The sequence below is a fragment of the Neophocaena asiaeorientalis genome, unplaced genomic scaffold (assembly GCF_003031525.2).
Source record: "Neophocaena asiaeorientalis asiaeorientalis breed wild unplaced genomic scaffold, Neophocaena_asiaeorientalis_V1.1 scaffold398, whole genome shotgun sequence".
Classification (NCBI taxonomy): Eukaryota; Metazoa; Chordata; class Mammalia; order Artiodactyla; family Phocoenidae; genus Neophocaena; species Neophocaena asiaeorientalis.
This window is the reverse complement of record NW_020173416.1, coordinates 2198010-2224150: the sequence shown is the minus strand read 5'-3', so window position 1 is coordinate 2224150 and position 26141 is coordinate 2198010. Positions and strand designations below refer to the sequence as shown.

Sequence of the window (26141 nt, the reverse complement as noted above, 5' to 3'; positions counted from 1 at the left end):
AGGCCAAGGGGAGTGGGCTGGGGGTGTGCGGTTGGGGGCCAGGCACACACAGACCCCATCACTGTGGCCCACGGGGCCCAGGAGGAGTTTACACATGTTACCTCGTTTTAGCTCCACACTGACCCCGGGATGCCGAGAGCTAACGATACATTTATTGAGTTTTTTGTGTGCTGGGCACCGTGCTCATGGCTTTGTGTGCACTGTCTCACGTGTCCTCACAAATGAGGCTTATTACCCCATCTCGTGGATGAGAAGCCTGAGGCTCAGAGGCATGCTGTTATGTGCCAGAGCCAGGGGTAAATGCAGACGGCTCGCTCCCCAGCCCTCGCTGCATAGCAGTGTGCTGCCCCGTCTTCATCTCCGCCTCCACGAACCCTCCACCCGTTTGCCTGATGTTCCCCAAACCTCTCTTGCCCTTTCCTGCTGCCTGCAATGGGCTTCTTCCTCCTCTGGGCTCGTCTTCAAGGGAAAGGCTGATTTCCTTCCAAGGGCAGTTCAGGTCTGGCTCTTGCCAGAAGCCTTCCCTGGCCAGCCTCTCGCTTGTGCAGCCCCTGATCTACCACCTCCTCAGGGTCAGGTGTTCTCTCCCCCTGCCAGCAGGACCACCCATGCTTTGTAAGTCCTCTCTGCACCCTTAGCAGGGCAGTGCCCTGAAAACACACATAGTAGATACTCAGTAATTTTTTTAAATTGATGACAAAGCAGTGACTCAGCTGGGCCATTTTGGCCTGTGTGATGTCCAGGAACCCCAGTGATTTCCCTCTTCTGTCCATCCCTCATCCCCCTACACCCTTCCACTCTTGCAGGAGTCACTGGAGAAGTCAGGCTACCTGCTGAAAATGGGGAGCCGGGCGAAGACGTGGAAGAGGCGCTGGTTTGTTCTGAGACAGGGACAGATCATGTACTACAAGTCTCCGGTGAGACCCTCCTTCCCCAGGACAGTAGGCAAAAGGACCCCACCCCAGCCCCAGAACCGCATGAGAGGGGCTGGAAGCAGGGCAGAGGGTGAAGGTCTGGCAGGCAGGGAGAGGCAGCCTGGGCAGGCACCTGAGGCTTTGAGCCCCACACGGGACCATGAGGCTGGTCACCGGTTCTCACAGTCAAATCAGGCACTGAGCAGTCAAGGGCACTTCTAGATGAACTGGCTTGGTGATTCCTTCTTCCTTCAGAAGCCGAGCCCTGTAAATGAACCGTTCCTAGGCTGCCCTCACATCATCAGGACTGTTCTAATAGGCGAGCTTGTCACCTCCTCTGTCTCCTTCCTACACCGTTTGGAATTAGGGAGCCTTAGGATGTTGGGACCTAGTTTGACAGGCTCTCCCTAGAGAACCAATGTTAACGTTTTAAAGAAGGCAAAAAGGCCTGACTCTTGTGCAACTCCAGTTGATTGTTAGTGGCTACCTTGAGCGTCATGTGAAGGATTCAGGTCCCGTATCACTCAATGAGTAGGCATGCTCTGATTGATTAGTTATGTCTGCAGTGGCACTGGAGAAGGTAATGGTGATATATATAGGCCACCTGTTTGCAACACTATAAAATATGTAGTAGAAAGAATTTAAGGGCTTTGTAGCTCAGGAATAACCTGGTGGTTTCTCATCCAGTTTTTAAAGGCTCAATCTATACTTTTTGAGGCCTGGATCAGGAGGACCCATGTCTCTAATCATTGCTCCATTTAGTTAGAACCAGGATCCAGAACAAGTTATCCATCATACCACAGCCCAGGAAAGCTTAGGAATCACTTTCCCCATTGTGACCTAGAGTAAGGTCTGAGGGGAAATGATGTGCTCTGGGAAGGCTCCAACCTCTTTCCTCTCCATCCCTTTCTTTACAGAGTGACGTCATCCGGAAACCTCAGGGTCAAGTGGAACTGAACTCCCGTTGCCAAATTGTTCGAGGGGAGGGTGCACAGACATTCCAGGTGAGCATGCTCCTGGCGGCTAGTGCTTTAGATAGAAGAGGTGCTGGGTTTGCATACGGCTCGGATGGAAACAAAGATGGGGCAGAATGAGCGTGTGTGAAAGCCGTTACCTGGACGTGTGCATTGATCCTCATTTGTGGGTTTGAGGAAGGAAGAGGAGGCAGAATGTGAGAGATGGAGTGAAGGTAGGAGAGACACGGAGGCAAAGATGACGAGGAGGAGAAGGGAGGGAGGGAGTACCAGGGCAGGAGGAAGGAAGAGCTGGTGTCTCGGAGATCTGTGCTACTGCAGAGCCAGGCCCCTGTTCTTCCATCGTCCTGTCTCCCCATCCCCAACCCCTCACTTCTCCACAGCTCATCTCTGAGAAGAAGACCTATTACCTGACAGCGGACTCGCCCAGCCTGCTGGAGGAGTGGATCCGTGTCCTACAGAACCTGCTGAAGATCCAGGCCATTGGGCCTCCGGCCCTGACTCAGGGCGGTGCCAAGCCCGCTGTGAAGGGCTGGCTGACTAAGGTACGGGTGGGGTTGGTGGGGGAGGAGCGTGGTGGGCTCCTCGTGAGAGTCAGGGGAGCCAGGAGTGAGTGCTGGGCTGGTGGGTCACCTCCTGACACACAGCTCCTTTCTCCGGGAGGCCCCTCACACTGACTACCTGTGGGCTGAACCACACAAGGTGACGGTGAATGAGTGTCTGGAAAAATAGGGGTCAGTGTTGTTACAACAGCAGCTATTCTCGAGACAGGGGGAAAAGGAATGTATCGGACCCATTTTGAGGCCATTAGGAGTTGCCCTCACCCCTGCCTGTACCCACCACAGCTCAGTGTGAATAGTGGGAAGCTGTGACCTCGGCGAGACAGGTGTGGCCAAAGACTTATAATATCTCAGGCTGCCCTAAAGACGTTTTAATTAGGGCTCTTCTGGTTGCAGGGAGCTGAGAAGCACTTGTTAATCCCAAGAAAGGGGAAGTTAACAAGGAAGCGCGTTAACTAGGCCAGGATGCCGTCAGGAATGGTTGTGTGAGCAAGTTCAGTGCTTGGGGCTCTGCCTGTGCCGCTGCTTCCCCGTTCAGTCTGTGTTCACAGCCATCTCCTCTGCCCACGTGCAGTGTTTTTTACACTTCACGATTACACTTGCCCAAGGCCTTCAGCCCACCGTGGCCCTTCCCTTCCGACTCTAGCCTCTGCAGGTTAGCAAGTTCTCGTGATCATATTCCTGGGACAGGATATCTGGTTGGCCTGGTCGATCTTTTAATGGCAGGTCATACGAGGACGGATGGGGTGTCGCGTGGTACCATGGACGCTCGCTGTGAAAGGGCTGGTTCCGTTAGTAGAGAATCTGGGTGGCATCTGAGTTTGACCTGGGATTGACCAAAGGATCTGAGTTAGACCAGGGGTTTTGAGATCTGTCTCCCTTTGGCTTCTCTTTGCCAGTCCCGGATCTTCTTCTGGGGTCATCTGGTTCTAATAATGCTGGTTCATTTCTGGCCTACAGGTCAAGCATGGCCATTCCAAACTGGTCTGGTGTGCTCTTGTTGGGAGAACCTTCTACTACTATCGAAGCCACGAGGACAAGGTACTTCCTGGCCTCCCGACAGCTTCCCCCAAACCACATTCCTGTGGCCCTGTGTCCTTACGGAAGGCCCAGCTTTACCCTCCACCCCAGCCAACCCCACAACAAGTACAGAGCTGGCTGGCCAGATCCCTCTAGAGTGTGTGACCAGTGTGCATGGTCCGCAGACCCTGCCTGTGTGGTCTGTCTGTGCTTCTCCAAGCCCGCCTCAGCCAGGGAGCTGTAGTCTCCCCCTCGTCCTTGATTCCCAGCCCTACAAGGCCTGAGGGTTCAGAGAGAGGAGACTCCTCCGTTCCCCGCTGGCCCTCCCATTCACGGAAGGCTCGTGTCCACAGCGCCCCCTGGGCCGTCTGCCTGTGCGGGACGCACGCATAGAGGAAGTAGATCGATCCTGTGACTCAGACGAGGACTATGAGGCTGGAGGGACCCGGCGGTTGCTTTCCTCCCACTGCACCCTTGTGATCCACCCCCCGGAGCACAGCCCCACCTACCTCCTCATTGGCACCAAGCACGAAAAGGTAAGGGAGGGGGCTGGGCCTCCATGGCAAAGCTTGCACCTTTGATTCTCACCTTCCTTCTCTCTTCTGAGCTTCCCCAGATTTGAATCTATTTCCCTCCTGGACATTTTGGCAACTAGTATTTCCTGAATGTTCCTTGTATTGAATCCATTCCCAGTGACCAACATCTCTGCACTGGGGCCATGAGATGGAGGGAACCACAAGCTTAGGAACTTGGGTTCACATTCAGCCCATCCCAAGTCTCTCCTCTTAGGGACCGGTGGCCTTGACTTGTGCCAACCAGACAGGCTGACCCTCACCCTGGGCTTGGCCCCTTCAGGGAGGCTCCCTTGGAGCTCTTGCCTCCATTCTTCCCCAGCTCAGTCCCATCAGGTGGCTTTCCATCCTTTTCCAGGATACGTGGCTTTACCACCTCACAGTGGCTACAGGTGGCAGCAGTGCCAAGGTGGGCACTGCCTATGAGCAGCTCATTGGAAAGCTGATGGATGGTGAGGGAGACCCAGGTAAGGCGAGGGTGGCCATCACTGCTGGGTTGGAGGGTGGTGGCTGGGTAACTGTTGGTCAGGAACCCAAAGAAAGCACTACCGTACCCTGAAGCTGTTTGGAGACCTTCTAAGCCACAGAAGGGCATTCCCGTCCCAAGCTCCGGGAGCCCTGTTTCTGGTGAGGATACCGAGGAGACCACTCAGTATCTGGGGCAGTTGTCTGGGGAGCAGACTTTCCGGTCACTTGGTCAATGTTTTACTTTGTTCACTGCAACTTTGCTGGCTGGGCAGAGGGTTGAGGAAAGAAGGTGGCTGGTTAATCTATAGTTAGAGTTTGTTAATGAATGAAGCCTAAGTTAGGATCAGGCTAACTAAGCCTGGGGCCTTTTGGGGTCTTTATTTTGCTACTGATTCTCAGGACCCTGAGGATCCAAGGGCACCCAGAACACACACTGCTTTACTGCTGCTCCGAGGCTTGTTTGTTCCAGGCTGATATACGCTCCTCTATCCAGACCTAGCGCTGCAGGGAGAGGCCCTCCCCTGCACACGCACGCTTGCACTCCGACGTCCACGCCTTGCATTGGACGTTCACCCCTATTGCAGCCCCACGAGCAAAGCAGTAGCCGCCTTCCTGTAAGCCATGCTCGTGAGTGTGCTGAATAAATGCAGTGCACAGCCCACACTCTGTGGATATAAATCCAGCACAGCCCACGTGTCCCGACTGTGAAAACACCGTCTTCCCCAGAGATCAGGGTCGGGGTGCGGGGGAGGCAAGTTGCCTCCTCAGTGGTAACGGCTGCTGCTCTCTGGTGCTGTGCTCCGGGCAGATTCCCCCCTCTGGAGGCACCCCATGCTGTGCTACAGCAAAGACGGGCTGTACACCTCCCTCACCACCCTGCCCTCCGAGGCCCTGCAGACGGAGGCTGTCAAGCTCTTCAAGGTAAAGTGGGAGCTGAGCCCAGGCCCACGGACTGGTGGCGGCGCCCTTGCCCTGTGCCCAGGCTCTGCCCAGAGCAGTTCTTCCCACCACGGTGATGCCGGGGTGGAGAAGACCTGTGCAGGTTAGGGGGGGAGCTCCCGGAGGGATCTGAAGAGGAAGGAAAAGAAAGTCCCTCAGGGCTCCCATCATGTCCTTTACGGCAGGGAGGCTGGACGCTCTGGGACTTCATTCATGGGCCCTTGGGGAGCACTAGCGAAACGAAGAGCTGCCCTCCTGTAGTGAACAGCGGGAGAGGGCAGGTTTACGTTGCTTCTGGACCTGAGAGATTCTGGCCTATTTTAGAATATTCTTTGTTCCCCTCTGAATATTCTGTCTTTTTAAAAAATGAATATGTCTTGCTTATGTAATGGAAACATGTAAAGGAAAGATCCTGTCCCAAAGTAGCCTTCTCGGTAAGCGTAGACGTTCTCGAGCAGTCACGATGCCCCCTCCTAGAAAGGGCTGTCTGCCATGAACCGGAGCCTTCCTTGAGCCCTGGGCGGGGGGACGGCCCAGTCCGTCCCCCGTCACAGAGGACGATAATCAGGGGGCTGTCAGTCTACCTGTGCCCACTGTCATTTCCCTGCAGTCGTGCCAACTCTTCATCAACGTGCCCGTGGAAGCGGCCTCGGTGGACTACCACGTGTCCCTGGCCCAGACCGCGCTGCAGGTCTGCCTCGTTCACCCCGAGCTGCAGAGCGAGCTGTACTGCCAACTCATGAAGCAGACCAGCTGCCGCCCGCCGCAGAAGTGCTCCCTCATGCAGGTGGGCGTCCCTGGGGTGGAACGGCCAACGGGAGCCGTCGGCCAGGGCTGCCCAGGACGTGGGAAAGGTGGAAGGAGGTGACCGGGCAGGTATCCTCCGAGCCTGGCAGCCAGCAGGCGGCTTCCGTACTCAAGGCTGCCCGGGTCCCGCTGCCCTCTCTGTGCCCCTTCTGGACGTCTGCACACAGTCAGGTTGTGTGATTGCAGCTCTGCACAAAGCCCGACCAGGCTGGCCATCCTGGTGCCCGCAGAAGGCTGGGGGCTGCGGTTCGGAGAGGGTGGTGAAGGCTCTGTAGCTCAGGACTGCGATGGTGGTGGCACGGCGGACCCAGCGCTCAGCCCGCATTTCTTGTTTCCCCTGCAGTGCTGGCAGCTCCTGGCTCTGTGTGCCCCACTTTTCCTGCCTCAGCACCACTTCCTCTGGTACGTCAAACAGCAGCTCCAGCGCCACGCAGATCCCCGGTGAGTGCACGTTGTTTCCTCTGCCACTCTGGCACTACCGACTGGCATGATCTGGAGGGACGCAGGGGAGACTAGGATGGATCAGATCGCCCCGCCCTCTGGGGTTTGCACAGTGGTCACGTAGACTTTGCCCATCACCATGTACGCAGATGGGCACGTGGAGATCTGGGCACCCTCTACACACCAATCCACGTGTGTGTGGGTATTTGGTGGGGGCCCTCATGTGGAGCTACCGCGCCCCCAGATCATCCCCAGATTTGCATTCTCTGTTGCCATGTTTTCTGGCTTCTGCAGAAAATATCTGTGCCAGCAACCAGCAGCAGATAGGCCCCGAATGACAAATTAACACCCCAGACCAGTCTTTGGGGCTCGTGTCACAGCCTTCCAGCTGCAGGTTTGGTCCTATAGGTTACATGTAGGTAGGGAACCAGGGTGTCAAGGTGGTAGGGATGAGTGGATTCCCGGTTTTCCTTTCTTCCTTCGCCTGTCTTTTTAGAAATGAGACGGGCCAGTACGCCACGTACTGCCAGCGGGCAGTGGAGCGGACGCTGCAGACTGGGGAGCGGGAGGCCAGGCCCTCGCGCATGGAGGTGGTGTCTATCCTGCTGCGGAACCCCTTCCACCACTCCTCGCCCTTCAGCATCCCCGTTCACTTCGCCAACGGGACTTACCAGGTGACGGGCGACCTACCAGGTGACAAGGCTGCCGCGCTCCCTGGGCTGAGTCTTCTCATATTGCCATCCCAGAGGAGAATACCTTTGGGCCAGTGGGTGCTAAGCCTCCTTAGGCCCAGCAGATCTTAACAGGCAGACCAGCCAAAGGATGGGCCTGGGGTGCAGGGGCGAGTGGGGCCATTCGTGCCACTGTGGAGGGAGTACAGAGCTTGAATCACAAAAGTACTTCACTCTTCGGGGCCTGGGAAGAGGACCTTTTGAACCCACTACGTGAACAGGGAAGCTGACACACTGACCAAGAAAGTGGCAGGGGAAGGGCCTCCCAAAGAGTGACAGCAAAGGAGGAACGGAGCTTATGTGGGACTTCAGTTTATGGTGGGCGGGCTCCTCCCTTAAGCACTCACCCTCTGCATGTGGAAACCAGGCTTTCTTTGGCCTCTGTCGTCGCCCTCGCTCCTTTCAGCCATGCCTTTCCACCTCCCGGCCTCTGACCCCCGCACTAGCCCCCGTGGGCCCCTCTCAGGAGGTCCCCTCTCCCGGCAGGTGGTGGGTTTTGACGGCTCCTCCACAGTTGACGAGTTCCTCCAGCGGCTGAACCAGGAGACGGGCATGAGGAAGTCTTCCCATTCTGGCTTTGCCCTCTTCACGGACGACCCTTCTGGCAGGGACCTGGAACACTGCCTGCAGGGGAGCGTCAAGGTGATGGTCCCCCGTAAGCCAACTGAGCCACCTTGGTCTTCAGGATTTTGTGTTCCCAGCCTATTTGGGGCTGAGCCCGAGGCCAGCATTTCTGTGCCATCTTAAAATGTGCCCATATAGGCAGAGAAAAGTCGTTTGTGCCCTTGTCTCTGGAGAGAAGATCTCCACATCCCTCCCTCCCTCCCTTCCTCCCTTGAGAGGCTGTTCAGCTTCCAGAAGAAAAGCCGCTTCCCAGCTCAGGGTAGGAAGGACAGGGAGGCACTTCTCAGCAGCAGCCCCACCCGGGCGGAGCCTGTCTACACACATGCGTAGACAGACAACTGTACACCTGGACCCAGCAGATGTTGTGTTGTACGCTGGCAGCTCACTCTTACCCAGTCTGCCAGGGCCCGTGCTGTGCTTATAGGTCCCACCAACTCTAAAGAGGTAGATCCTTGTACTTCTGTGCGTAAAGGCCCTTGAGTGGGATTCGAACCCTATGTTGCATTAGGGTCTGGGGTTAGAGCCGCGGGGCATGCTGGGTGTTTGTGGGATGTGCTGGAGCACTTGATGAGGATGAGGGTTTTAGCTGCAGTTTCTGCTTTCTTTATGGTGACAGGACAAAGGCTCCTATAGTCTTTTACCGTTGCCTGGAAAAACTATGCCCGGGCATCTGTAAGGCTTTGTTACACAGTAGGCCTCCGGTTATATTTGTTGAAGAGAATGGCGGTTGGTGGGAGGGAAGTGGAGCCAGTGATGAGGGGCCATGGTTTTGAACTGGGGCCTGCCTAGCCTCTGGGAGGCCCCCTCAGATGTCCAGGCAATGGCGGCAGCATTCCATGGTTTGCTGCCCATGCCATGCTCAGAGCTACACCTCTGTCTGTGAGGCACTCTGGGTCCTGGGAGCATGAGGCCCCGCGGGTCAGCCTCCTGATGGAGGACAGTCCTTCAACTCTGTCCTGCTGCTCTGCCCGAGTCCAGCCCTGACTGGACCTTGTTCCCTTCATCAGGGGCTTTTCTGACTTTCCTCTTTTGCCTCATGCAGATCTGCGATGCCATCTCCAAGTGGGAACAAGCCCTGAAAGAGCTGCACTCCGGAAAGTCTGAGGGTGGCACACGTGTCGTGAAGCTGATGTACAAGAACAGGTCCTGGGCACCACTGAGGGGGACCAAGCCTGAGGGCTGCTGCTGGGGTGCAGCTCATCACTCCCCCAGCTGGAGGCCTGTCCTGCACAGGCAGGGCGCCCAGATATATAACACTGCCTGCTGGTCAGTAGCTGGAGGCCCAGGCTGGCTCTGCTGGCCTCTGTGAGACCCTGGACAGCTCAGGCTCTCCGTCCCTGTACTGTGTCTGCACACTCACACATGCATGCGCACACACACACACACCCCTGCCCCCCGAACAGACCAACTTCCTCAGGTGGCTGCATGTGTTACATTAGGAGAGGAAGATTTTGTCTGAGCACTAGATATTTAAGACTAAAGAATAAATTGCTCCTGGGAGCTTCCCTGGTGGCGCAGTGGTTGAGAGTATGCCTGCCGATGCAGGGGACGCGGGTTCGTGCCCCGGTCCGGGAGGATCCCACATGCCGCGGAGCGGCTGGGCCCGTGAGCCATGGCCGCTGAGCCTGCGCGTCCGGAGCCTGTGCTCCGCAACGGGTGAGGCCACAGCAGTGAGAGGCACGCGTACCAAAAAAAAAAAAAAAAAAAAAAAAAAAGAATAAATTGCTCCTATATACCCGTTCCAGGAAATACAGAAAGAGAAATCCTAACTTAATACCAATTTGACTAAGAAAATTCCATCCCAGTATGTCTCCAGGCAGATGATTTCCATTAGTCTCTTGGAATCTTAACTCATTTAGTTTCCTAATAAGCTATGATTCCAGGTACCAGATTCCCCTCACCAAATCCAGTAAGTCTTAATGGTGAATTCAGAACCGACCACATGCTACTGTTGCTATGGGACCTGATGGCCCTCTATCTGCTCTGTGTCATGCTTGGTTAAGTTTTTCTGGAGGCAGTGGAAAATAGGCTCACAGATGGTATAAAAAGAGTAGTTTCTTTCTTTCTTTGTACATCAAGATAAACAGATGCAGAGACAGCTTCATCCGTTTGGGATCCCAGCTGAGCCCTGGCTTCTCACTCTCTCCCCTGTAGGCTGTACTTTCGGAGTCAAGTCAAAGGGGAGACAGAGCGAGAGCGCCTGCTGCTTGCCTCCCAAACTAGCGGAGAGATAGTGGCAGGGAGGTTTCCTGTCAACAAGGAGCTGGCTCTGGAGATGGCTGCACTGATGGCCCAGGTAAGGTTCTGTCCAGGAGTCAGGAGGGTCAGGAGACGTCTTGGACTCACAGGTGGAGTGCACCACACAGGCTGAAACAGGAGATTCTGCGGGTCCTGAGGTGCCAGAGAGGGCGGCCTTGCTGACTCCTTACCCAGCAGAGTGCCTCACTGCAGATCCAGGCTACGTGCAGAACTCTGGGCGTGGAAACCAGGGGCCTGGGTTTGAATCCTAGCCACCTTCCCGCTATGAGATCTTGGCCAAGTCACTGCACTTGTCTGTGCTGTAGTTCCCTTTTTCATATCCCGAAAACAAAAATACCTCCCTACCTGCCCCGACAGGGTTGTACTAAGTGTAATTTCCTAGATAATGTATGTCATATAATGTATGTGGTTAAGTGTGTACTTACAGCTGTCAAACATTGTAATGAGAACTAGGAAAAGGAACACACATTCAGACTTTGACTCTTCTATTACCTTTAGGAGGCTGTCTTGCCAAAGGAATCTGGGATACCTTCATGGTTCCCGTAAGAAAGAGTCTGGATCTACATGCTGGAGAGGATGGGGAAATAATAACAGTGGACCTTGAATACAGTAAACACGTATTGAGTACGCTGTAGAGGGCCCTGTGCGAAACATTTTATATGTAGTACCCTATTTAGTTCTCACCCCCGCTTTATAGATGAGTAAACTGAAGCTCACAGAGTTTAACTTGATCATGGTTTCAGAGCTGGTAAATGGCAGAGCTGGGATTTGAGCCAAGTATCTGACTCTAATGGCCACATTTGGAACAGTCAGCTCTACTGAAGGATCTGTAGCACCTTCAATCCTGTATCCCATATTTTTGGATTAGGAGCCAGAATTTCTATAGTGTTTTCCCTTGTCTGCCACTAATTAACTGTGTCTTTGGATAAGGCCCTTAACCTCAGCTGCAAAAGGAAAGTTGATCTAGACAATCTCTAATATTCTAGGACCCTAAGGTTGTTTCTCTAGTGTCTGTGAAACTTGAGATAAAGGGTCTGTCTGTACACAAGAAGTGTTTTTTCACATCCATTCACACCTCACCAATAAAGGGATGAAATAATGGTTTATTTCACCTCTCTCAGCAGGCCCCCAACCCCATTCACGTCCAAATTCCTGATTTGTCCCTCCATGTGCTTCTACCACAGGTAGAGTATGGGGACTTGGAGAAGCCCATCCTGCCAGGACCTGGGGGCACACCCCCTGCCAAGGCTCTGCATCACCTCCAGCAGGTCCTAGACAGGTTCTACCCAAGGCGCTACAGACACGGGGCCCCCCTGGAACAGCTGAGGTAGGCTGCAAGGTCTTGCAGGGAGTCACCGTAGGGAGGCATGGGCTGCAGAGTTGGGGAAAACCTCAGAGCTGCAACAGAAACATGGCACCATCTCTCTCCATCCGTCTAAACCAGGCACCTGGCAGATCAGCTGACCACAAAGTGGGCAGCACTGCAAGGCTGCTCCTCTCCTGAGTGCATCCGCATCTACCTGACAGTGGCCCGGAAGTGGCCCCTCTTTGGTGCTAAGCTCTTTGCTGCTCAGGTAAGTGTGGGTGGTTTCCAGCCGAAGGAGTGGTTACCACACCCTCAGGAACTAAGTTTCTCCTGGATTCGGTCATGTTTGAGCCAGTTCAGTCTGCAGCGCCCACCCGCAACCACTAGGGGTCACTATCTTTCCACCCATTTCTTGCCTACTCCAGCTTTCCCCGGTCCAGAGCAGTTGTGACTCATTGCTTTCGGGCCAGGGTTATTTCTGGGCGATCCTTAACTTTCCTTTATTGACTTCTTTCCCAATCCTACCCTTGAAAAAAAAGATAGGGTCAACTAATCCACAACAGAGTTCAGACTTGATATGATGTTCCTCTTGAGAATGTTTTTATTTTTTAAAAAAGTTTGAAAGAACAACGTGTAACCTAAACAAATACATCTCTGCTGACCTGGTGCAGCCACAGAGGGATCTGACTACTCAGGCACCAGTTAATTTCTCCTGCTGGAAGGCCAGGTGGCTAAAAGTAATTTCAGATGGAACTTTTCTTCACTGGGTATCTGGTGTGCACGAAACTTTGTACGTAATCACACAGAGTGTCCTATCCTCAAAGCTGGATCATGATCCTGTTCACTGAGGATACAGATTAGACAACAGACATTCATTCATTCAACAAAGAATTACTGAGCTCCTACTATATCTCAGGCATTGTGCTAGTTGTCTGAGGTGACAAGAGGTGAGCAGATCAGACACGTCCTCGCCTTCATGGAGCTTCCCATCTAGTGGGGGACGTACACACTAATCAAATATTCACACATACACTCTCTCTTTCTAAATATATATATATATAAAATATATAATTTTTTTAGAAGCTGTCACAAGTGCCATGAAGTTTTGAAAAGTACAGGGGTGTTATAAAGGCATATAACATGGGGGCCCACTTAGTCTGGAAGGTTGGGAGAAGCTCCTGAAAAAAGGGACATGTCCATCTCTCTCCCCAGCCTCCCCAGGGTAGGAGAGACAGGAAATCTAGATTGCCCTACTGCAGCCCTGGCAGTGAAAATTAGCCATTCTAGGACTTATCCACCAATAGTCATTTTTCTCCCTGGTAGGGCCTAAAGCCCTTGCATTATTGTTTTCCTAATTATTTTACAGTCCCCAGGAAATTGGTTGAAGCAGGATGCAGCCTGCACTTAGGAGGGCCTGTGGGTGGAATGCTGTCAGTTTCTGAGAGCCAGGAAAAAACAGCCTGTTCTCCATGCCTGTGACAGAACAGCCGGGGCTGGCCTCTGTTCTGGAACAGGAACAAAGTGTACTGTGTTCTGTACCGTGGCAGGATGGGCTATAGGTACTACAAGAAAGTGATACTCGGGGTTGTTAGTAGGTGGCCAGAGCCCCAAGCCAGGTGCCTCCTGCCACGAGCAGCCTGTTTACTCCAGCATGCTATACAAATACCATCTTCTATGTTTTCCAAAAGAAAAAAGTTGGAAATCACTGCCTAGCAGATCCCTGGATGTGCCTTCTTCCTCAGAAAGCTCTAGTGGTTCAGAATCCTTAGCGGTGGATGTCTGATGGGATTTTCCTGTTCCCCCAGCCTGCACAGCTGTCTTCCAAGGAGAACACTCTGGTGTGGATTGCGGTGAATGAGGATGGTGTCAGCATCCTGGACCACAACACCATGGTACGGGAGGATGAGGGCTGGCTTCCTGACCCCTCCTTCTCCTGACAGTATCTTTTCTCCTCTCTGGACTCAAAGGGCTGAGCTAAGTGACCATGGTTTTCCTTCCCCCACCCCCTGCCCAAGTACTGCTGTCCTCTAGGCTAGACACAGCTTGTAGACATTCAAAATGTAGATCTCCAAAGTGTGACCACTTCGGACTTCTCCCTTCCTGGTCTGGAAGAGACCGGGCATGCTGGCTCCTAGCTCAGGAGGCAGGTGGAAAGTTTTTCCAGAACTAACTGGATCTTTCCCCACAGCAAGTGCACGTCACTTATCCCTACTCTTCAGTGATGACCTTTGGTGGCTGCCGGGATGACTTCATGCTTGTGATTAGATCCATTTCAGACCAGAGCTCTGGAAAAGGCCACATTGAGAAGCTGATCTTCCGGATGGCTGCTCCCAAGGTGGGTCTGAAAGCTGCTAAAACATTTTACCCTGCTGTGGTCTGATGAGATGGGCTCGGAGCTTAGAAAGGAAACTGGGGTTATGACAGTACTCTAGAAGGGCCCTGCCCCAAATGAAACTTTTGGCCCTATCATCAGTACCCCAGAGGGTTCAGGTGGCGTCTCTGCTGAGCTGGCAGGTGGGGGGGGCTGGCGGGAGAGGGAGCTCACTCTGGTCCAGCTACTCTGCGCTCCTCACGTTACCTTTCTCTGTTCTGTCAGCCATAGCACCGGACAGGCTTGAGTGGGGGCCTTCTTGCTGCTGTCGTCCTTGCAGCAGGCCCAAGTGTTCTCGCCTTGGGCTCTGCTGTCCCGGCCCTAGTCACAAGTGGGACACTCCGAACATGCTCCCCCTTCCCTGGGGTCTTGAAGAAGGTCCTAGGAACTGTTCACTTTAAGGGCCTTGTTCCTACTCAGTACAGGAAATGTTGATGCAAAAAATAACAATTGCAGAGACTCTGAAACCAAAGTTCTGATTTATAGTTCCTGGCTCCCTTCTGAGCAACTGGAAACCCTGTTGTTTTAACCCTAAAGCTGGAGTTCGCCAAACCACCTCCTCCTTTCAATACTGTCCCTGCCAAAGGAGAGGCTATACAGAGCCTTTCCTCCAGGGAGGCTGCCTTGCCTTGTCTTGGAGACAGCCAGGGCGGAATGTTGGTCCTCCTGTCCTCAGGAGATACTGGGCACCTCAGGACCTCCAGACGCCTATTTCACAAAGCCTCTGAGCCTCACAGGAACCATCCCCTTTGGACATTTCCTCCCGTGTGGGTATTTTAACTTAAGGGACAAACTGAAGCCCAGGAAGCTTATATAACCAGTGCAACAGCTAGTGAGTGCGAGAGTCAGGATTCAAGCCAAAGCCAGTGTTCAATTCCTTTGTTTCTCTTTCTCTCCTTAGATTGCAGAGGTGACCTTCATCATGGCTAGCTACATGAACCACTGCTCCACAACCGTGGACCCACCCCCCAACCCGCCTGCTGCCTGCCAGCCATGGGAACTGGATGGACGACAGCTCTTTGCTTCTGTTCCATGTGCTGCCAAGGGGCCAACGTTGCTGTGAATATTCCTCCTACCCCTTTCCCCACCACCACCTGGTGCCTCTGGGATTAGAGAGATGTATTCTTGGGTGCGATACTACTGTGATGGGTCTAACAGCCCCCTGCAGCCTGCCCCAGTTGTTCTGTGAAATGTGTATTTCAGTGTCCATGAAGCCTTTACTCTCTAGGTGCCTTATAATGTTTCAGGGCCAACCTTTAAAAATCCAGACCCAGTATAAAAACCACTGTTTTCGTAAGAATACTGAGCTCTGGATGCTGCCCAATTCTAGACACAGATAGGGATGGCCCACTGTTACTGGTTACTGAGGGCATCAGTGCTGTAAGTCGGAATTTCCTGCACTGCTACTCTCAGGGAGACTAATATGTTTATGTTGTGTACGGTCCTCATGCAGGGGTTTATACTTGAAGTTTTCCCGACATCCCTGAACAGGGGAGGACTAGAATTTCCAATTCACCTGAACTCCAACAAAAGCTTAGAACTCACTAAGACTGGACTTCCTTTCCCATATGGGAAAGGTGTTGGCAGGGCTGGAGAAAAAGGAGGAGACTCACCTTTCCCCTTCCCCTGGTGCGAACGAGGAGGCATTGGCGGTGCCCTTCTGGGGCAGTGGCACCTGTCTCTGCAGGACAAGGCGCTATTCCCCTGAGACTGAAGCTGTTCTCCCTCATACTGGACTGTCAGCCCAACTGGGTACAGGCAAGGGCAGGGGCTAGGTCCAACCTGACCTCTCCCTGTCTCATTTTAACAACTGGACAGGGCTCAGTGAAGGCTGTGCTTACTACTGTAGGAGAAGGTGGTCGCCACTTGTCCCCCTGCTCTTTGAAAAACTAAGCAAATGCATTCTGCTTTTTGCTGCTCTGTGAGGCCACCAAAGATGAGTCAGAAACAGAAGACACCCCTGCAGGCTCGTGGGCCTGGATTTGCTCCTTAAGACTTCTGGCGAACTTGTGCTAGGAATGTTTGAGGGCAGACGCACATATGCGTTATCTGTCCTAGCCTGAGAGCATCAGTTGAAAGTACCTTTCACCTTCTGTCTTCCTGACGATGCCAATATGCCCCCATCCCCGAGTGAGACCTTCTGTTGGATGCAGAGATGATCTTGTCTCCGCCCTCCCTTAACAGGAAAAAAAAAAAAAAAAAAAGACGAAAGAGTTCATTTATACTCTGATTTTCCAACATTGAGGAAACTTTTATTTCATAGCTCTACGGCAGTCTTATCATTTTTCGATAAAGTGCCAAACAGACTATATGGGTTTAGCAATAGCATCCAAGAACCAAGCCTTTAACCGCAGCAAAGTGTGTGTGTGTTGCACACTGTGAAAACTGCAAGGCTGGAACTAGTTTATCTGAACCTCAGCTGCTGTAAGCTTCCCCTCTCTCACCCATTAAACTGACAAGCATGATGAAAAAAGCAGCACATCAGAGTGTCTACCTTTTTTAAAGGAACTTGACTTTGCCAGGCTGGCAATCTTAGAGCTGCCTCCCATTTCTGTTCCTGCCTTTCCCCCAGCATTTGGGATTTAGCTGAGACATTTCTACCTCGAACAAGTCACAGGTCCCATGTCCCACAGGCTCCTGAATAACCCCTCCAGGGCTGGTGTAAAAGGCAGAAGTTACAGCTCTGGTTTTGTAATATCTTGAGTGTGTCTAAGGCAAATAAGGAATTATCATCTAGCCAGGAGTTAAAAAAAAAAAAAAAAATGCCAAAGGAAAAGCAAGAATGGAGCTGTGTTCATATTGAATTTGGGGGTCAAGCTATTTCCCCCACCCTGTCTTCTTCCCAACCCTTCAGGAATCCTCCCTTAGTTTATTAATTTTATATAGAAGAAACTGCCTCATAAACAAAGGCTTCTACAGTATGTTTGTTTATCCTTCTTTAACATGTCTGGGAACCAAAGTCAAATTTCTGTCTGGCCTTTTATCTCACCTCTCTTGGCAAAAGAAGTTTTTGAAACCATAGACAATGCTGAGTAACAAGAGTATTAATGTGCTAGACACCCGTGACTGAAATGCCATGGTCGTGTTTGTCAATAAAAAGCAGCTGTCTGAACCAAGCAATTGTGTATGTTTTGGAAGGAGATCTGTTTATTAAGAGAATCATCATAAATTAACCCTGTACAGAACACAGGAGCTAAGTGGACAGAGACTAGTCTTTTGTAGGACATTTCTTCCTACTGACCAGCCCCTGAAGGGCTTGCTTTTTCTCTTAGCTTTTATACAGGGGTACTGTGCAGTTGAAAATTATCTTTCTCAAGAGATCTGATGTCAGTTTCCCATCGTCTTGCTCTACAAATTTCAACAAAAAGTAAACTTGAACGTGCTTAGGAATATCACAAAGTGCTCTTCGTCAACATTACTCCTGACATACTGTTTCGAGGTCTCCCCTCAGGTGGTAAACGAAATCTTACAAGGGGAACACTAAAATACACATAAATACTTTGCTCAACATCACACAGTAAGTTAGGCTTCCAGGCACCTGCTCTACGGCTCTGAGATCCACCGCATCCATACTGGTTCCTAGGACTGTGCCCGCTTGATGGTTTAAAATACAGAAAATAAACCAGCCACTGTGGCTTAGGAGTCATCTCCTCTGGAAAACAATACTGGCCTTCTAAATGCTGGGACTCACAGGCTCGTTGATGTGGCTTTCTGGTGTGCCAGGATGTCCTGGCAGCTTCTGTACACTTCAATCAAGCAGTCCAGCCGGGGCTTGGCACTCTGAATTCCAAAGGGGAGAAATGCAGAGACAAGATGAACGTAAAGTGCTTAGTGCTATTGTGTCCATGTGCAACCTCAAGCTCTCACCCACGGCCAGGGGGTCTAAATGGTACAGGTGTAGGCTTCAGAGAGGCAGAAGTTCAGGCCTCACAGCATTTTGCTAGGAAGAATCCCTAACCAGGCCCACATCCCAGCCTGTGAACTGTGGAAGCAGGAGCTCGAAAGACAGTTTTTAATCTAAATTTCACGACCTCCACCTAAGACAAAGCAAGAAGAGTAACAAGGACAGACCCTCTTGGGAAGTATCACAAGCTGTGAAGCAGTTCCCAGAGACAGGAAGGGCAGTTTAATATGTAAATATTGAAAATTATTTTGTATAATGAAATATAATACAACCAAATGAAAAGAAAAGCCACAGAATGGGAAAAATATATGGGGGAAAGCATATTTCATAACAGTTTGCTACCCAAAATATATAAATCGTTACAATGCATAATCACTATCTAGTATCTACTTGACTAATAGAGGAGATGGATAGTTTAAAACAGAAAATACTGATAGGTAGTACTTACAAGGAAATATGAAAAGTCTCTTTGTCATTTAAAGAGACACAAATTTAATAACTCTAAATTCCTTTCCCTACATACTAAACTAAAAAATAGCTAAACCCACTGTTAGCCAAGACTACAGGAAAACAAGTACAAATTCGCAAAAGTATAGTAAAGTTGTCCAATCTCTGGAGCCAAATCTCAAACATGATTAAAATCTATGAAACTATTCATAAGCTTTAATAAAATAATTTTGAACTATAATGCAAAAGAATTTTAGCTTAGCTTCCTTAAATCCTTTGAAAAAGGAAGGGCAGTGAGGCAGAGTTAACTGCATACATAAATACTTTACATACCTATAAAATAATTGATTATAATCATGTTTGTATAAGTTTTGTGTTTTTTTAAATTTTTTAACATCTTTATTGGGGTATAATTGCTGTACAATGGTGTGTTAGTTTCTGCTTTATAACAAAGTGAATCAGTTATACATGTACATATGTCCCCATATCTCTTCCCTCTTGCATCTCCCTCCCTCCCACCCTCCCTATCCCACCCCTCTAGGTGGTCACAAAACATTGAGCTGATCTCCCTGTGCTATGCGGCTGCTTCCCTCTAGCTCTCTATTTTACATTTGGTAGTGTATATATGTCCATGCCACTCTCTCACTTTGTCCCAGCTTACCCTTCCCCCTCCCCGTATCCTCAAGTCCATTCTCTAGTAGGTCTGCGTCTTTGTATAAGTGTTTTTTTGTAAAAAAAAAAAACAAAAAATAGTCTGAACATGATTTCAAAAGCTAGTAAATGAGGTAGCTAAATAAACTGATATTTGACATGATATAATTATTTAAAATAATAAGTATAATGGCCTTTGTAAATGCATGAAAATATGTATATTAAAAATCGCAATGAAGAGTAGCCCCCGCTCACCGCAACTAGAGAAAGCCCACGCACAGCAACGAAGACCCAACTCAGCCATAAATAAATAAATAGATAGATAAATAAATTTATATATATATAAAAACAAGACACAAAATAGTGTATAAAAGTCTGTATAGATCAATAGCATCTATGTAAAATCGCGTATTGGCAGACTGACGGAGTCAGAGCAGATGAATGATGACCTACAGGCAGAAGTTGCTATATATATGTTTTTATCTCTAAAATTTGTATAAATTCATAATATTTCTGAAAGTCTTATTTGCCTCAGAAAGGAATTTCTGAAATAACTAAAATCCTAATTCTCAGTAAAAATACCCCTCAGGTATCCTCAAATACTCTTGACAACAGAAGTTCACATTCCTACTGAACATAAGAAGCCGTGGATATGCAGACAGGAGGGGAAAGGTAGAGGATTTCTTTGCAAAAGAAACAAGTATTCTATGCTCACCTGGAAGAGAGGTACTACTTGGGATATCCCATGTGGTTCCACTGGATCCTTCAATAAAATGCAGAGGTAGTAAATCACCTTCTGCTGTAAGAAAATAAACCAAATAGCAGAGATCTAAGTAAAATTCAGTTTTCTTTCTCAAGGGAAGGCTTAAAACTTTTTCATACACTTGAAAAAGAATGCATTTGAAGTGAGAGAGAAGTATATTCTCATTCTTTAGATTAAAAAAGACAAAACAACAAGCAGAGATGACTTTGAAGCAGGGCTAGAAAATAAAGATGAAATGCTGACTCCCTATCCATAAAAACCTATAGTATCTCTTTAAAAATAAAGGACGTATGTTTTCAATACAAGTTTCACTTTTATGGCTTAAGGACATGTCAGCCAAAAAGAAAACACTACAGGTACTGGAACAGAGAGCCCTCAAGTTTAATTCTGTGACATCAGTTACGTTACCTATTAAGACTCAGTTTAGATCCAGGCATACCCCATGGGCTGCCTCATCCAGAGAGGCCTGTAAGGACTTAAATACTTACCATGTAAATAGCCTCATTAATGACAACATCGTTCACCTGGCCCATCTCAATGAAGGTGGTGCTTTCTTTGCCAGAGGCGTAGGATGAGGTCATCTGGATGCCAAGGGAATCAATGATTAACAGAGTCTCGTGATCAATCTTCACAAAATGGAGGTAACCAAGCAGGCCTAAGAGAGTGATGAAGATGGCAGCAGAGAGGATCATGCTGTTCTGAAGAGAGCCAGACACAGGCGGTAAGGTTACCAAGTGGTCCTCCACATGTAGCTCTGCTATTTAATAAGTCAACTCTAGGCAAGGTGGAAAAAAGCCTTTGTTCTGTTGTGAGGTGAACAGATGGGAAGAACGTGCACGGAGGAAGAGGAAACTACTTTTACTTGGGCTCTGTAGTGCTACGAAAGCATATGATAAAATACATCCAGACAACAAATGGATAGGTCTCGGGAGGTAAACCTCCATCAGCAAAATACCCATCACACCGCTTTCAGAGATTTTTCTTCCAAAATTGCAACTTAAGGACTCAGATCTTCTCTTCTCATGCTCCATCAGTAAGATATGTAGGAAAATCACAGACTGGAGAGTAATAAAATGCTTAGCACAGTGTAGCAGATAATACTCAACAGCCGCTCCTCCTTCCTAATAGAAGTTGGAGGCAATCATGATTGGTTCCCACTCCTGCCAATGATTGGTTCAGAAATGGACCTATGACACAACTCTAGCCAATGAGATGTGAGGAGAAGTCGGCTGGAGGGGTTTCTGGAAAACTAAGTCCATCTCAAAAAAGAGATCTAAGGAAGAGAAGGCCCCTTCATCCTGAGGTTTTGATGCCTGAAAACCAACTGTGGCCTCTGCCAAACCATGTGGAAAGCTAGGCTGAGGACAGGTAGAGTACATCAAGGGCGGAAGAGCAGTAAGATGAAAAAAGTAAAATCAACAGAGCCTCTTAAGCCCTCTAGAGCCCTCCTTCGCCCTGACTTCTTGTTTTGTTAAATAATAAAGATCTTACTATTTAGGGCTCTTTTAGTTGTTTTGGGTTGTGACTGACTAATGTGTTAAGGCTGACTGACTAGATGAAATGACTGATGTGTTAAGGGCCCCCAAAATGGTATTTACTTCTTTGATTCTAAGACACATCTACAACCTTTTAACATTTCTGAAGTTGAAATGTGTTTTTCTATCAAGGTATGTTTCTTTCATGTGGCACTGTTTTCCCTTTTTTTTTCCAAAAAGCTATTTAGAAGGATGACACAGGAAAAAAATCATCGATGATCTAGAATCAAGAGACTCACTAATTTACGACTGTCATTCCTTGAGCATAGGAAGTGTTTTATTAATTTTTGTTACTGACAAGATACCCTCTTTGACCTAACTCTAGTCAAGCTCTTCTAAGTGCTGGACCTTGGTGTCCATTCTTGTTGGGCCTGCATTGTCCAACAAGTTGTAGCAAGAATCTTGCTGAGTTTAAAGAAGACCCTCACCCTTGGTATCTAATCACCGTGGCCTGCCTTCAGCCAGAATCTTGTCAAATCAATTTACCCAGAATCCCCCTTTACCCCTGATGTTTCTTTTTAGTAATTTTCCATCCACTGACCCCTGACCCTGCTCCTTAGCTATACATTTCCACTGATCCCTGCTATATTTAGAATTGAGCCCAATTCAATACTTAAGTCTCTTTTCTCCCATTGCAATAGTTTCTGAATAAAATCTGTGTTTACTGCTTTAACTACTGACCAGCTCTGGTTTTCCTTGAAGGTACCTTTCGACTTCTTTCTACACAACACATAGTTAACTGTTAGATCAGGAGTCTGAAAACTATTTGGGCCTGTGATATGTGTTTGTCTGGTCCACCTTAAGCTAAGAATGTTTTTTACGTTTTTTAAAGGGTTGATAAAAAGAAAGAGAGAAAAAGAAACAGAAGAATCTGAGACAGAGACCTGAAAGCCTAAAATATTTACTATTCGACCTTTTAAAAAAAAAGTTTGCTGGGCTTCCCTGGTGGCGCAGTGATTGAGAGTCCGCCTGCCGATGCAGGGGATGCGGGTTCGTGCCCCGGTCCGGGAAGATCCCACATGCCTCGGAGTGGCGGGGCCCGAGAACCATGGCCCCTGAGGCTGCGCGTCCGGAGCCTGTGCTCCGCGATGGGAGGGGCCACAACAGTGAGAGGCCCGCGTACCGCAAAAAAAAAAAAAAAAAGTTTGCTGACCTCTGTGCTAGGAAATTACTTGTTGATTAACAAATGAAGGATGGAGAAATCTATGTGCTGGGTCTCTGATGACCCAGAAATATCTACTTTGAGCTAATTAAATGTCTAGTATCTAGTACAGTGTCTTGTACATAGTGTGAACTGAATAAGCATTATGGAAGAATAGAGAGAGAAAATTCAGTTCTGGCCCTTACAGATTTATTAGAGGCAAGATTAACATATATAAAATACTTTTGGAGAATACTATGATTCTGACTAGAAGTGACTAAGACAGGATTAAAAGGATTAAAAGACAGGATTAAAAAGAGAGAGAAAGCCAGAAAGAGAGACATTAAAGCACACAGGAATATCCTATGAAGACTTCCAAGGAAGCAGGATTTAACTGGTGCAGAGGAGGTGGTGGTTATTGACAAATATACTCAGCTGAGAAAAGGAAGGGGGAAGGACATTCCAGGTTGGAATAAGTAAGGTAAAAACCTAGAATTCTAATAGAACTGTGAATTCAAAAACTGGGAGGAAAGAAGGGATGAAGAACAGTATATACTTAGGGGATTTGATCCATATCAGCTTTTCTATAAAGTAATCCCTGCCCAAAACTTCATTACCCCTGCATTTTTTATACTTCATTTTTCTTTCTGAAATTCTATCTAACAGTTCAATATTCGTTTTGGGTTGAAGTTTAGCCACATGTTTTAATGAATTCCTTCATCAGATTTCTTCTCATCCTAGCTGAGATTCAGTAATTAGTAGTTTTGAATAGGAGGAAAGATAAGAAATTTTGGTACACAGAGCCCTTAAGAAGTGTTGCAGTGGAGTTTAAAGGAAGATAAGGTTACCGAGCCCTGGACATTTGTTGAGGGTAAGTGGGATATACCAGGATGAGAGAGGTGAGTACAAAAGGGAGCTGGCGTAAACACAAACTTCTATTTAAAAATTTTGCCTAAGCAAGCCCCCCCGCAATGAGGAGACATCATAGTATAGTAGGAAAATAATGGTTTCAGAGTCAGACAGCCCTGGGTTTGAAGCCCCAGTATGCCATTTACTAGCTTTATCACTTCGGATAAGTTATTACTCTTTCTGAGTCTTGGTTTTCTTCTAAGGTTGAGATGAGGCATTCAGTAAAGCAGTTGGCACTCAGTGGGCATTTAATAAATACCTGTTCCCTCCTCCTCACATGACTACCTGACCAGAGCTCAGGCTAGTATTGATATTCAACTATTTTATATACGAAATCTTTCTGGGGGGAGGAGGAAGGACTGTCTTGGCAACTTAACCATTTTGATTGACTTATGAACAAACTTTTAGATACAATTTGGTATAACTTAGGGCATATATTTTGCATATATCTATACTACTAAATTACCATGCTCTGAAATATGCTCCAATGGCAAAAAAAGCAAATGGATGCAGTATTGAAAATAATACCCAAATTATAGAAATAAATAGCCTTGCTGTATTTCAGCTCTGGTCAGACCACTCCTGAAATAATATAGTCCACACAGGACACTAAATATGAAACTAAATTCATCCTGAAAAAGGCAATTAGGATGACTCCTTTTATTTTAGGGCTGTCACAATGCTACTACATGTGACCCTCACAATGCTGTGAAGTTGGTGTGGCAGATATTAATTCCATTTTAGAGATGTGAAAACTGAGGCTCAGAAAATAGGAATGAGTCTGGAAATTGAGCACAGAAACCACTCCTCTCCGTAATTTCACAATTCTTTAGAAAATACTTGAAGTTGGGTAAGGGATTTGGGGGGGGGGGCGGTTAGATTGCCTTGAAAAAGAGAGATTAGGAAGAACTATCAAACAATTAACTTGCACACAATTCTTGTGATTTATGGAGGCAAAGACAGTTTCTAGAAGACTGTAAAAGGTATTGTTAGCAGTGATTCCTCTGAGGGGTTAAAGTTATGGATGAGGACCTTGGAACTGAATTACTACGAGCATGTACTACAGAGAGCACATGGAACTTAAAGTTTTAGGCTGTCCTGCAAGGGCTAGATGTATGCTGGGTGGAACCACGGAGCAGAGCAGCGACCCAGGAGGGGGATAAAGTACAGGAGCAGAAACTTCACTAAACGTAAGGAACAGAGCTGTCCAGCAGCGGAATGGCGTCCCCAGAACCAGCGAGTTTCCGCCCTCCAGGCCCTACGATCGCAGGAGGGTCCGGCGAGAGGTCTGGGCTCGACCCTAAGGCCCCATTGAGCCTTCCAAACCCGAGACCCCGACTCAGATCGCGGGAAGAGGCCGGCAGGCCTTACCTCGCAGAGTGTGAAGAGTCCGTAGGCCGCTAGCCACACGGTGCAGGTGACAGCGGTGAGCGAGCGCAAGGTGATCCGAGGGCAGCTGAGGCTGAACTCCAGGCAGGAAGGGGAGTAGAAGCGGCGCTGCAGGGCCAGGCGGCCGCCGCAAATATCTGAAAAGCTCTGCTCGTCCTCCATGGCCGGCTCGCCCACACCACGCCGGGCCGCGCCGCTCTAGCGCGCCCTCCAGCGTCCTCTCGCCGGCTCTGGACTCACTTCCCGCATCGGCGTTGGCAACGCCCCGCCCCAGGCTGCGCGCAGCCGCAGTTTCGCGCCGACAGCAGCCAAGGCTCTCTGGGTTTTCCACGCTCGGACCTCCAGAGATTCGTGGGGGGCCAACGTCTGAGCGGACAGATTAAAACCGCTATTAACGTGCTTTCGCTCTACAAACTGAGTTTGATTTCCAAGCCAGAGTACGCCCCAAGGAGGCAGTCCGCAGGTATTCGTTCATTTCACTCATTCATTCATTCATTCTTTCATTCCGGTGCCAGCTAGTTTTAAGTGCAGGGGCTGCTTGGGGACATTCAATGGGCAAGTAAGGAAAGTCTCTGGGGAAAGACATCAGAGCCCCAAGGATAAGGAGCCAAGACTGGTCTCGGGATGCTCTGGAGGAGGAAATTGCCGGGAAGGAGGACCAGGAAAGACAAAGCCCCCGAGGCTGGAACAAGTTTGGCTTATTGGAGGAATCAAAAGGTCAGAGAGGCCGACGCATGGGGAATGCAGTTGGAAGTTGGGGAGGTAGGTAGGGGCCAGATCCAGGAGGGTCTTGTAGGGCCCGTAGGGAGTTTGGATTTCACTGTCTAGTTTTCTCTCCCAGACCACTGTGCAGAGCATTGAGAAGGCAGACAAGTCCTGGCTGGGAGGGTTAGCAAGAGGGGAAGATGCAGAAGGTATGGATAATAAAATTACTAAACTCATGACTAATGGTGACCTGTGGGTTCCCCTTTTTCTTTTTACTTGGGATGTGGCCCAAGAGTGCCTGTGTGGCCTGTTAAAAGAGGTATGGTGCTTCAGCCCTGAGGCAGCATCGTGTATGAAAGAATTTGTGTATAAATATAAATGGCATAAAGGCCTCACCAACTTTGTGTTCCGATGAAAGTCAGGTTCAGTTTCTCCATCTTCATCCAGGATTTGTTTTCCTTTTTTTACTTTTCCTAAAGGATTTTCTTCAAGCATTGTTTTGTTTTTCCAATTTTATTTTTATACCCTGAATCTTACCAAGCAATACACCCCTTTTTGTTTTTGTAAATATCATGCAAAAGTGATGTTTGCTTATTGTGGAAAATTTGAAAAATACAGAAAAGAAGAAAATTTTTAAACCATCTGTATTTCCACTACTCCGAGATAAACAGGGTTGATGTTTTGGGGAAACCACCAGGCCTGGAGTTCTTA

The 26141-nt window shown here is 49.0% G+C and overlaps 2 protein-coding genes across 4 annotated transcripts in view; one reads left to right on the top strand and one right to left on the bottom strand.

The window, feature by feature from the left end:
* Positions 1-16061, top strand: part of PLEKHH1 (pleckstrin homology, MyTH4 and FERM domain containing H1) — a 44988-nt gene extending 28927 nt beyond the window's left edge. For both annotated transcript variants that reach the window (XM_024747247.1, XM_024747246.1), the window contains 18 exons: positions 807-917; positions 1832-1918; positions 2272-2433; positions 3409-3489; positions 3822-4004; positions 4399-4507; positions 5317-5429; positions 6058-6234; positions 6598-6695; positions 7192-7369; positions 7913-8068; positions 9093-9193; positions 10205-10346; positions 11494-11636; positions 11754-11883; positions 13421-13507; positions 13804-13950; positions 14888-16061. In XM_024747247.1, coding sequence (XP_024603015.1) covers positions 807-917; positions 1832-1918; positions 2272-2433; positions 3409-3489; positions 3822-4004; positions 4399-4507; positions 5317-5429; positions 6058-6234; positions 6598-6695; positions 7192-7369; positions 7913-8068; positions 9093-9193; positions 10205-10346; positions 11494-11636; positions 11754-11883; positions 13421-13507; positions 13804-13950; positions 14888-15049 — 2367 coding nt within the window. In that variant the 3' untranslated portion in view covers positions 15050-16061. The remainder of the gene's footprint in view (positions 1-806; positions 918-1831; positions 1919-2271; positions 2434-3408; positions 3490-3821; positions 4005-4398; positions 4508-5316; positions 5430-6057; positions 6235-6597; positions 6696-7191; positions 7370-7912; positions 8069-9092; positions 9194-10204; positions 10347-11493; positions 11637-11753; positions 11884-13420; positions 13508-13803; positions 13951-14887) is intronic.
* PIGH (phosphatidylinositol glycan anchor biosynthesis class H) lies at positions 2799-24944 on the bottom strand. 2 transcript variants are annotated; one of them, XM_024747249.1, is made up of 6 exons: positions 24708-24944; positions 20240-20449; positions 19704-19787; positions 17678-17766; positions 16069-16162; positions 2799-3274 (listed from the first exon to the last, which is right to left on the bottom strand). In XM_024747249.1, exons 1-5 carry the CDS (start codon positions 24885-24887, stop codon positions 16072-16074), a joined length of 654 nt encoding a protein of 217 aa, XP_024603017.1. In that variant the 5' UTR covers positions 24888-24944; the 3' UTR covers positions 2799-3274; positions 16069-16071. The 2 variants fall into 2 exon arrangements, with proteins under 2 accessions (XP_024603017.1, XP_024603016.1); XM_024747248.1 differs by lacking the exon at positions 2799-3274 and adding an exon at positions 12199-12459.
* Positions 24945-26141: the final 1197 nt, after the last annotated feature.

Excerpts from the sequence above, each read along its gene's own strand:
- PIGH (XM_024747249.1), bottom strand. The coding sequence starts at position 24,887 with ATGGAGGACGAGCAGAGCTTTTCAGATATTTGCGGCGGCCGCCTGGCC. Across the intron at positions 17,767-19,703 it reads AAGTAGTACCTCTCTTCCAG|AGTGCCAAGCCCCGGCTGGA; the intron begins GTGAGCATAGAA and ends TTTGGAATTCAG. Across the intron at positions 16,163-17,677 it reads AAAGCCACATCAACGAGCCT|GGAGGGCGGAGACAAGATCA; the intron begins GTGAGTCCCAGC and ends TTTCCTGTTAAG.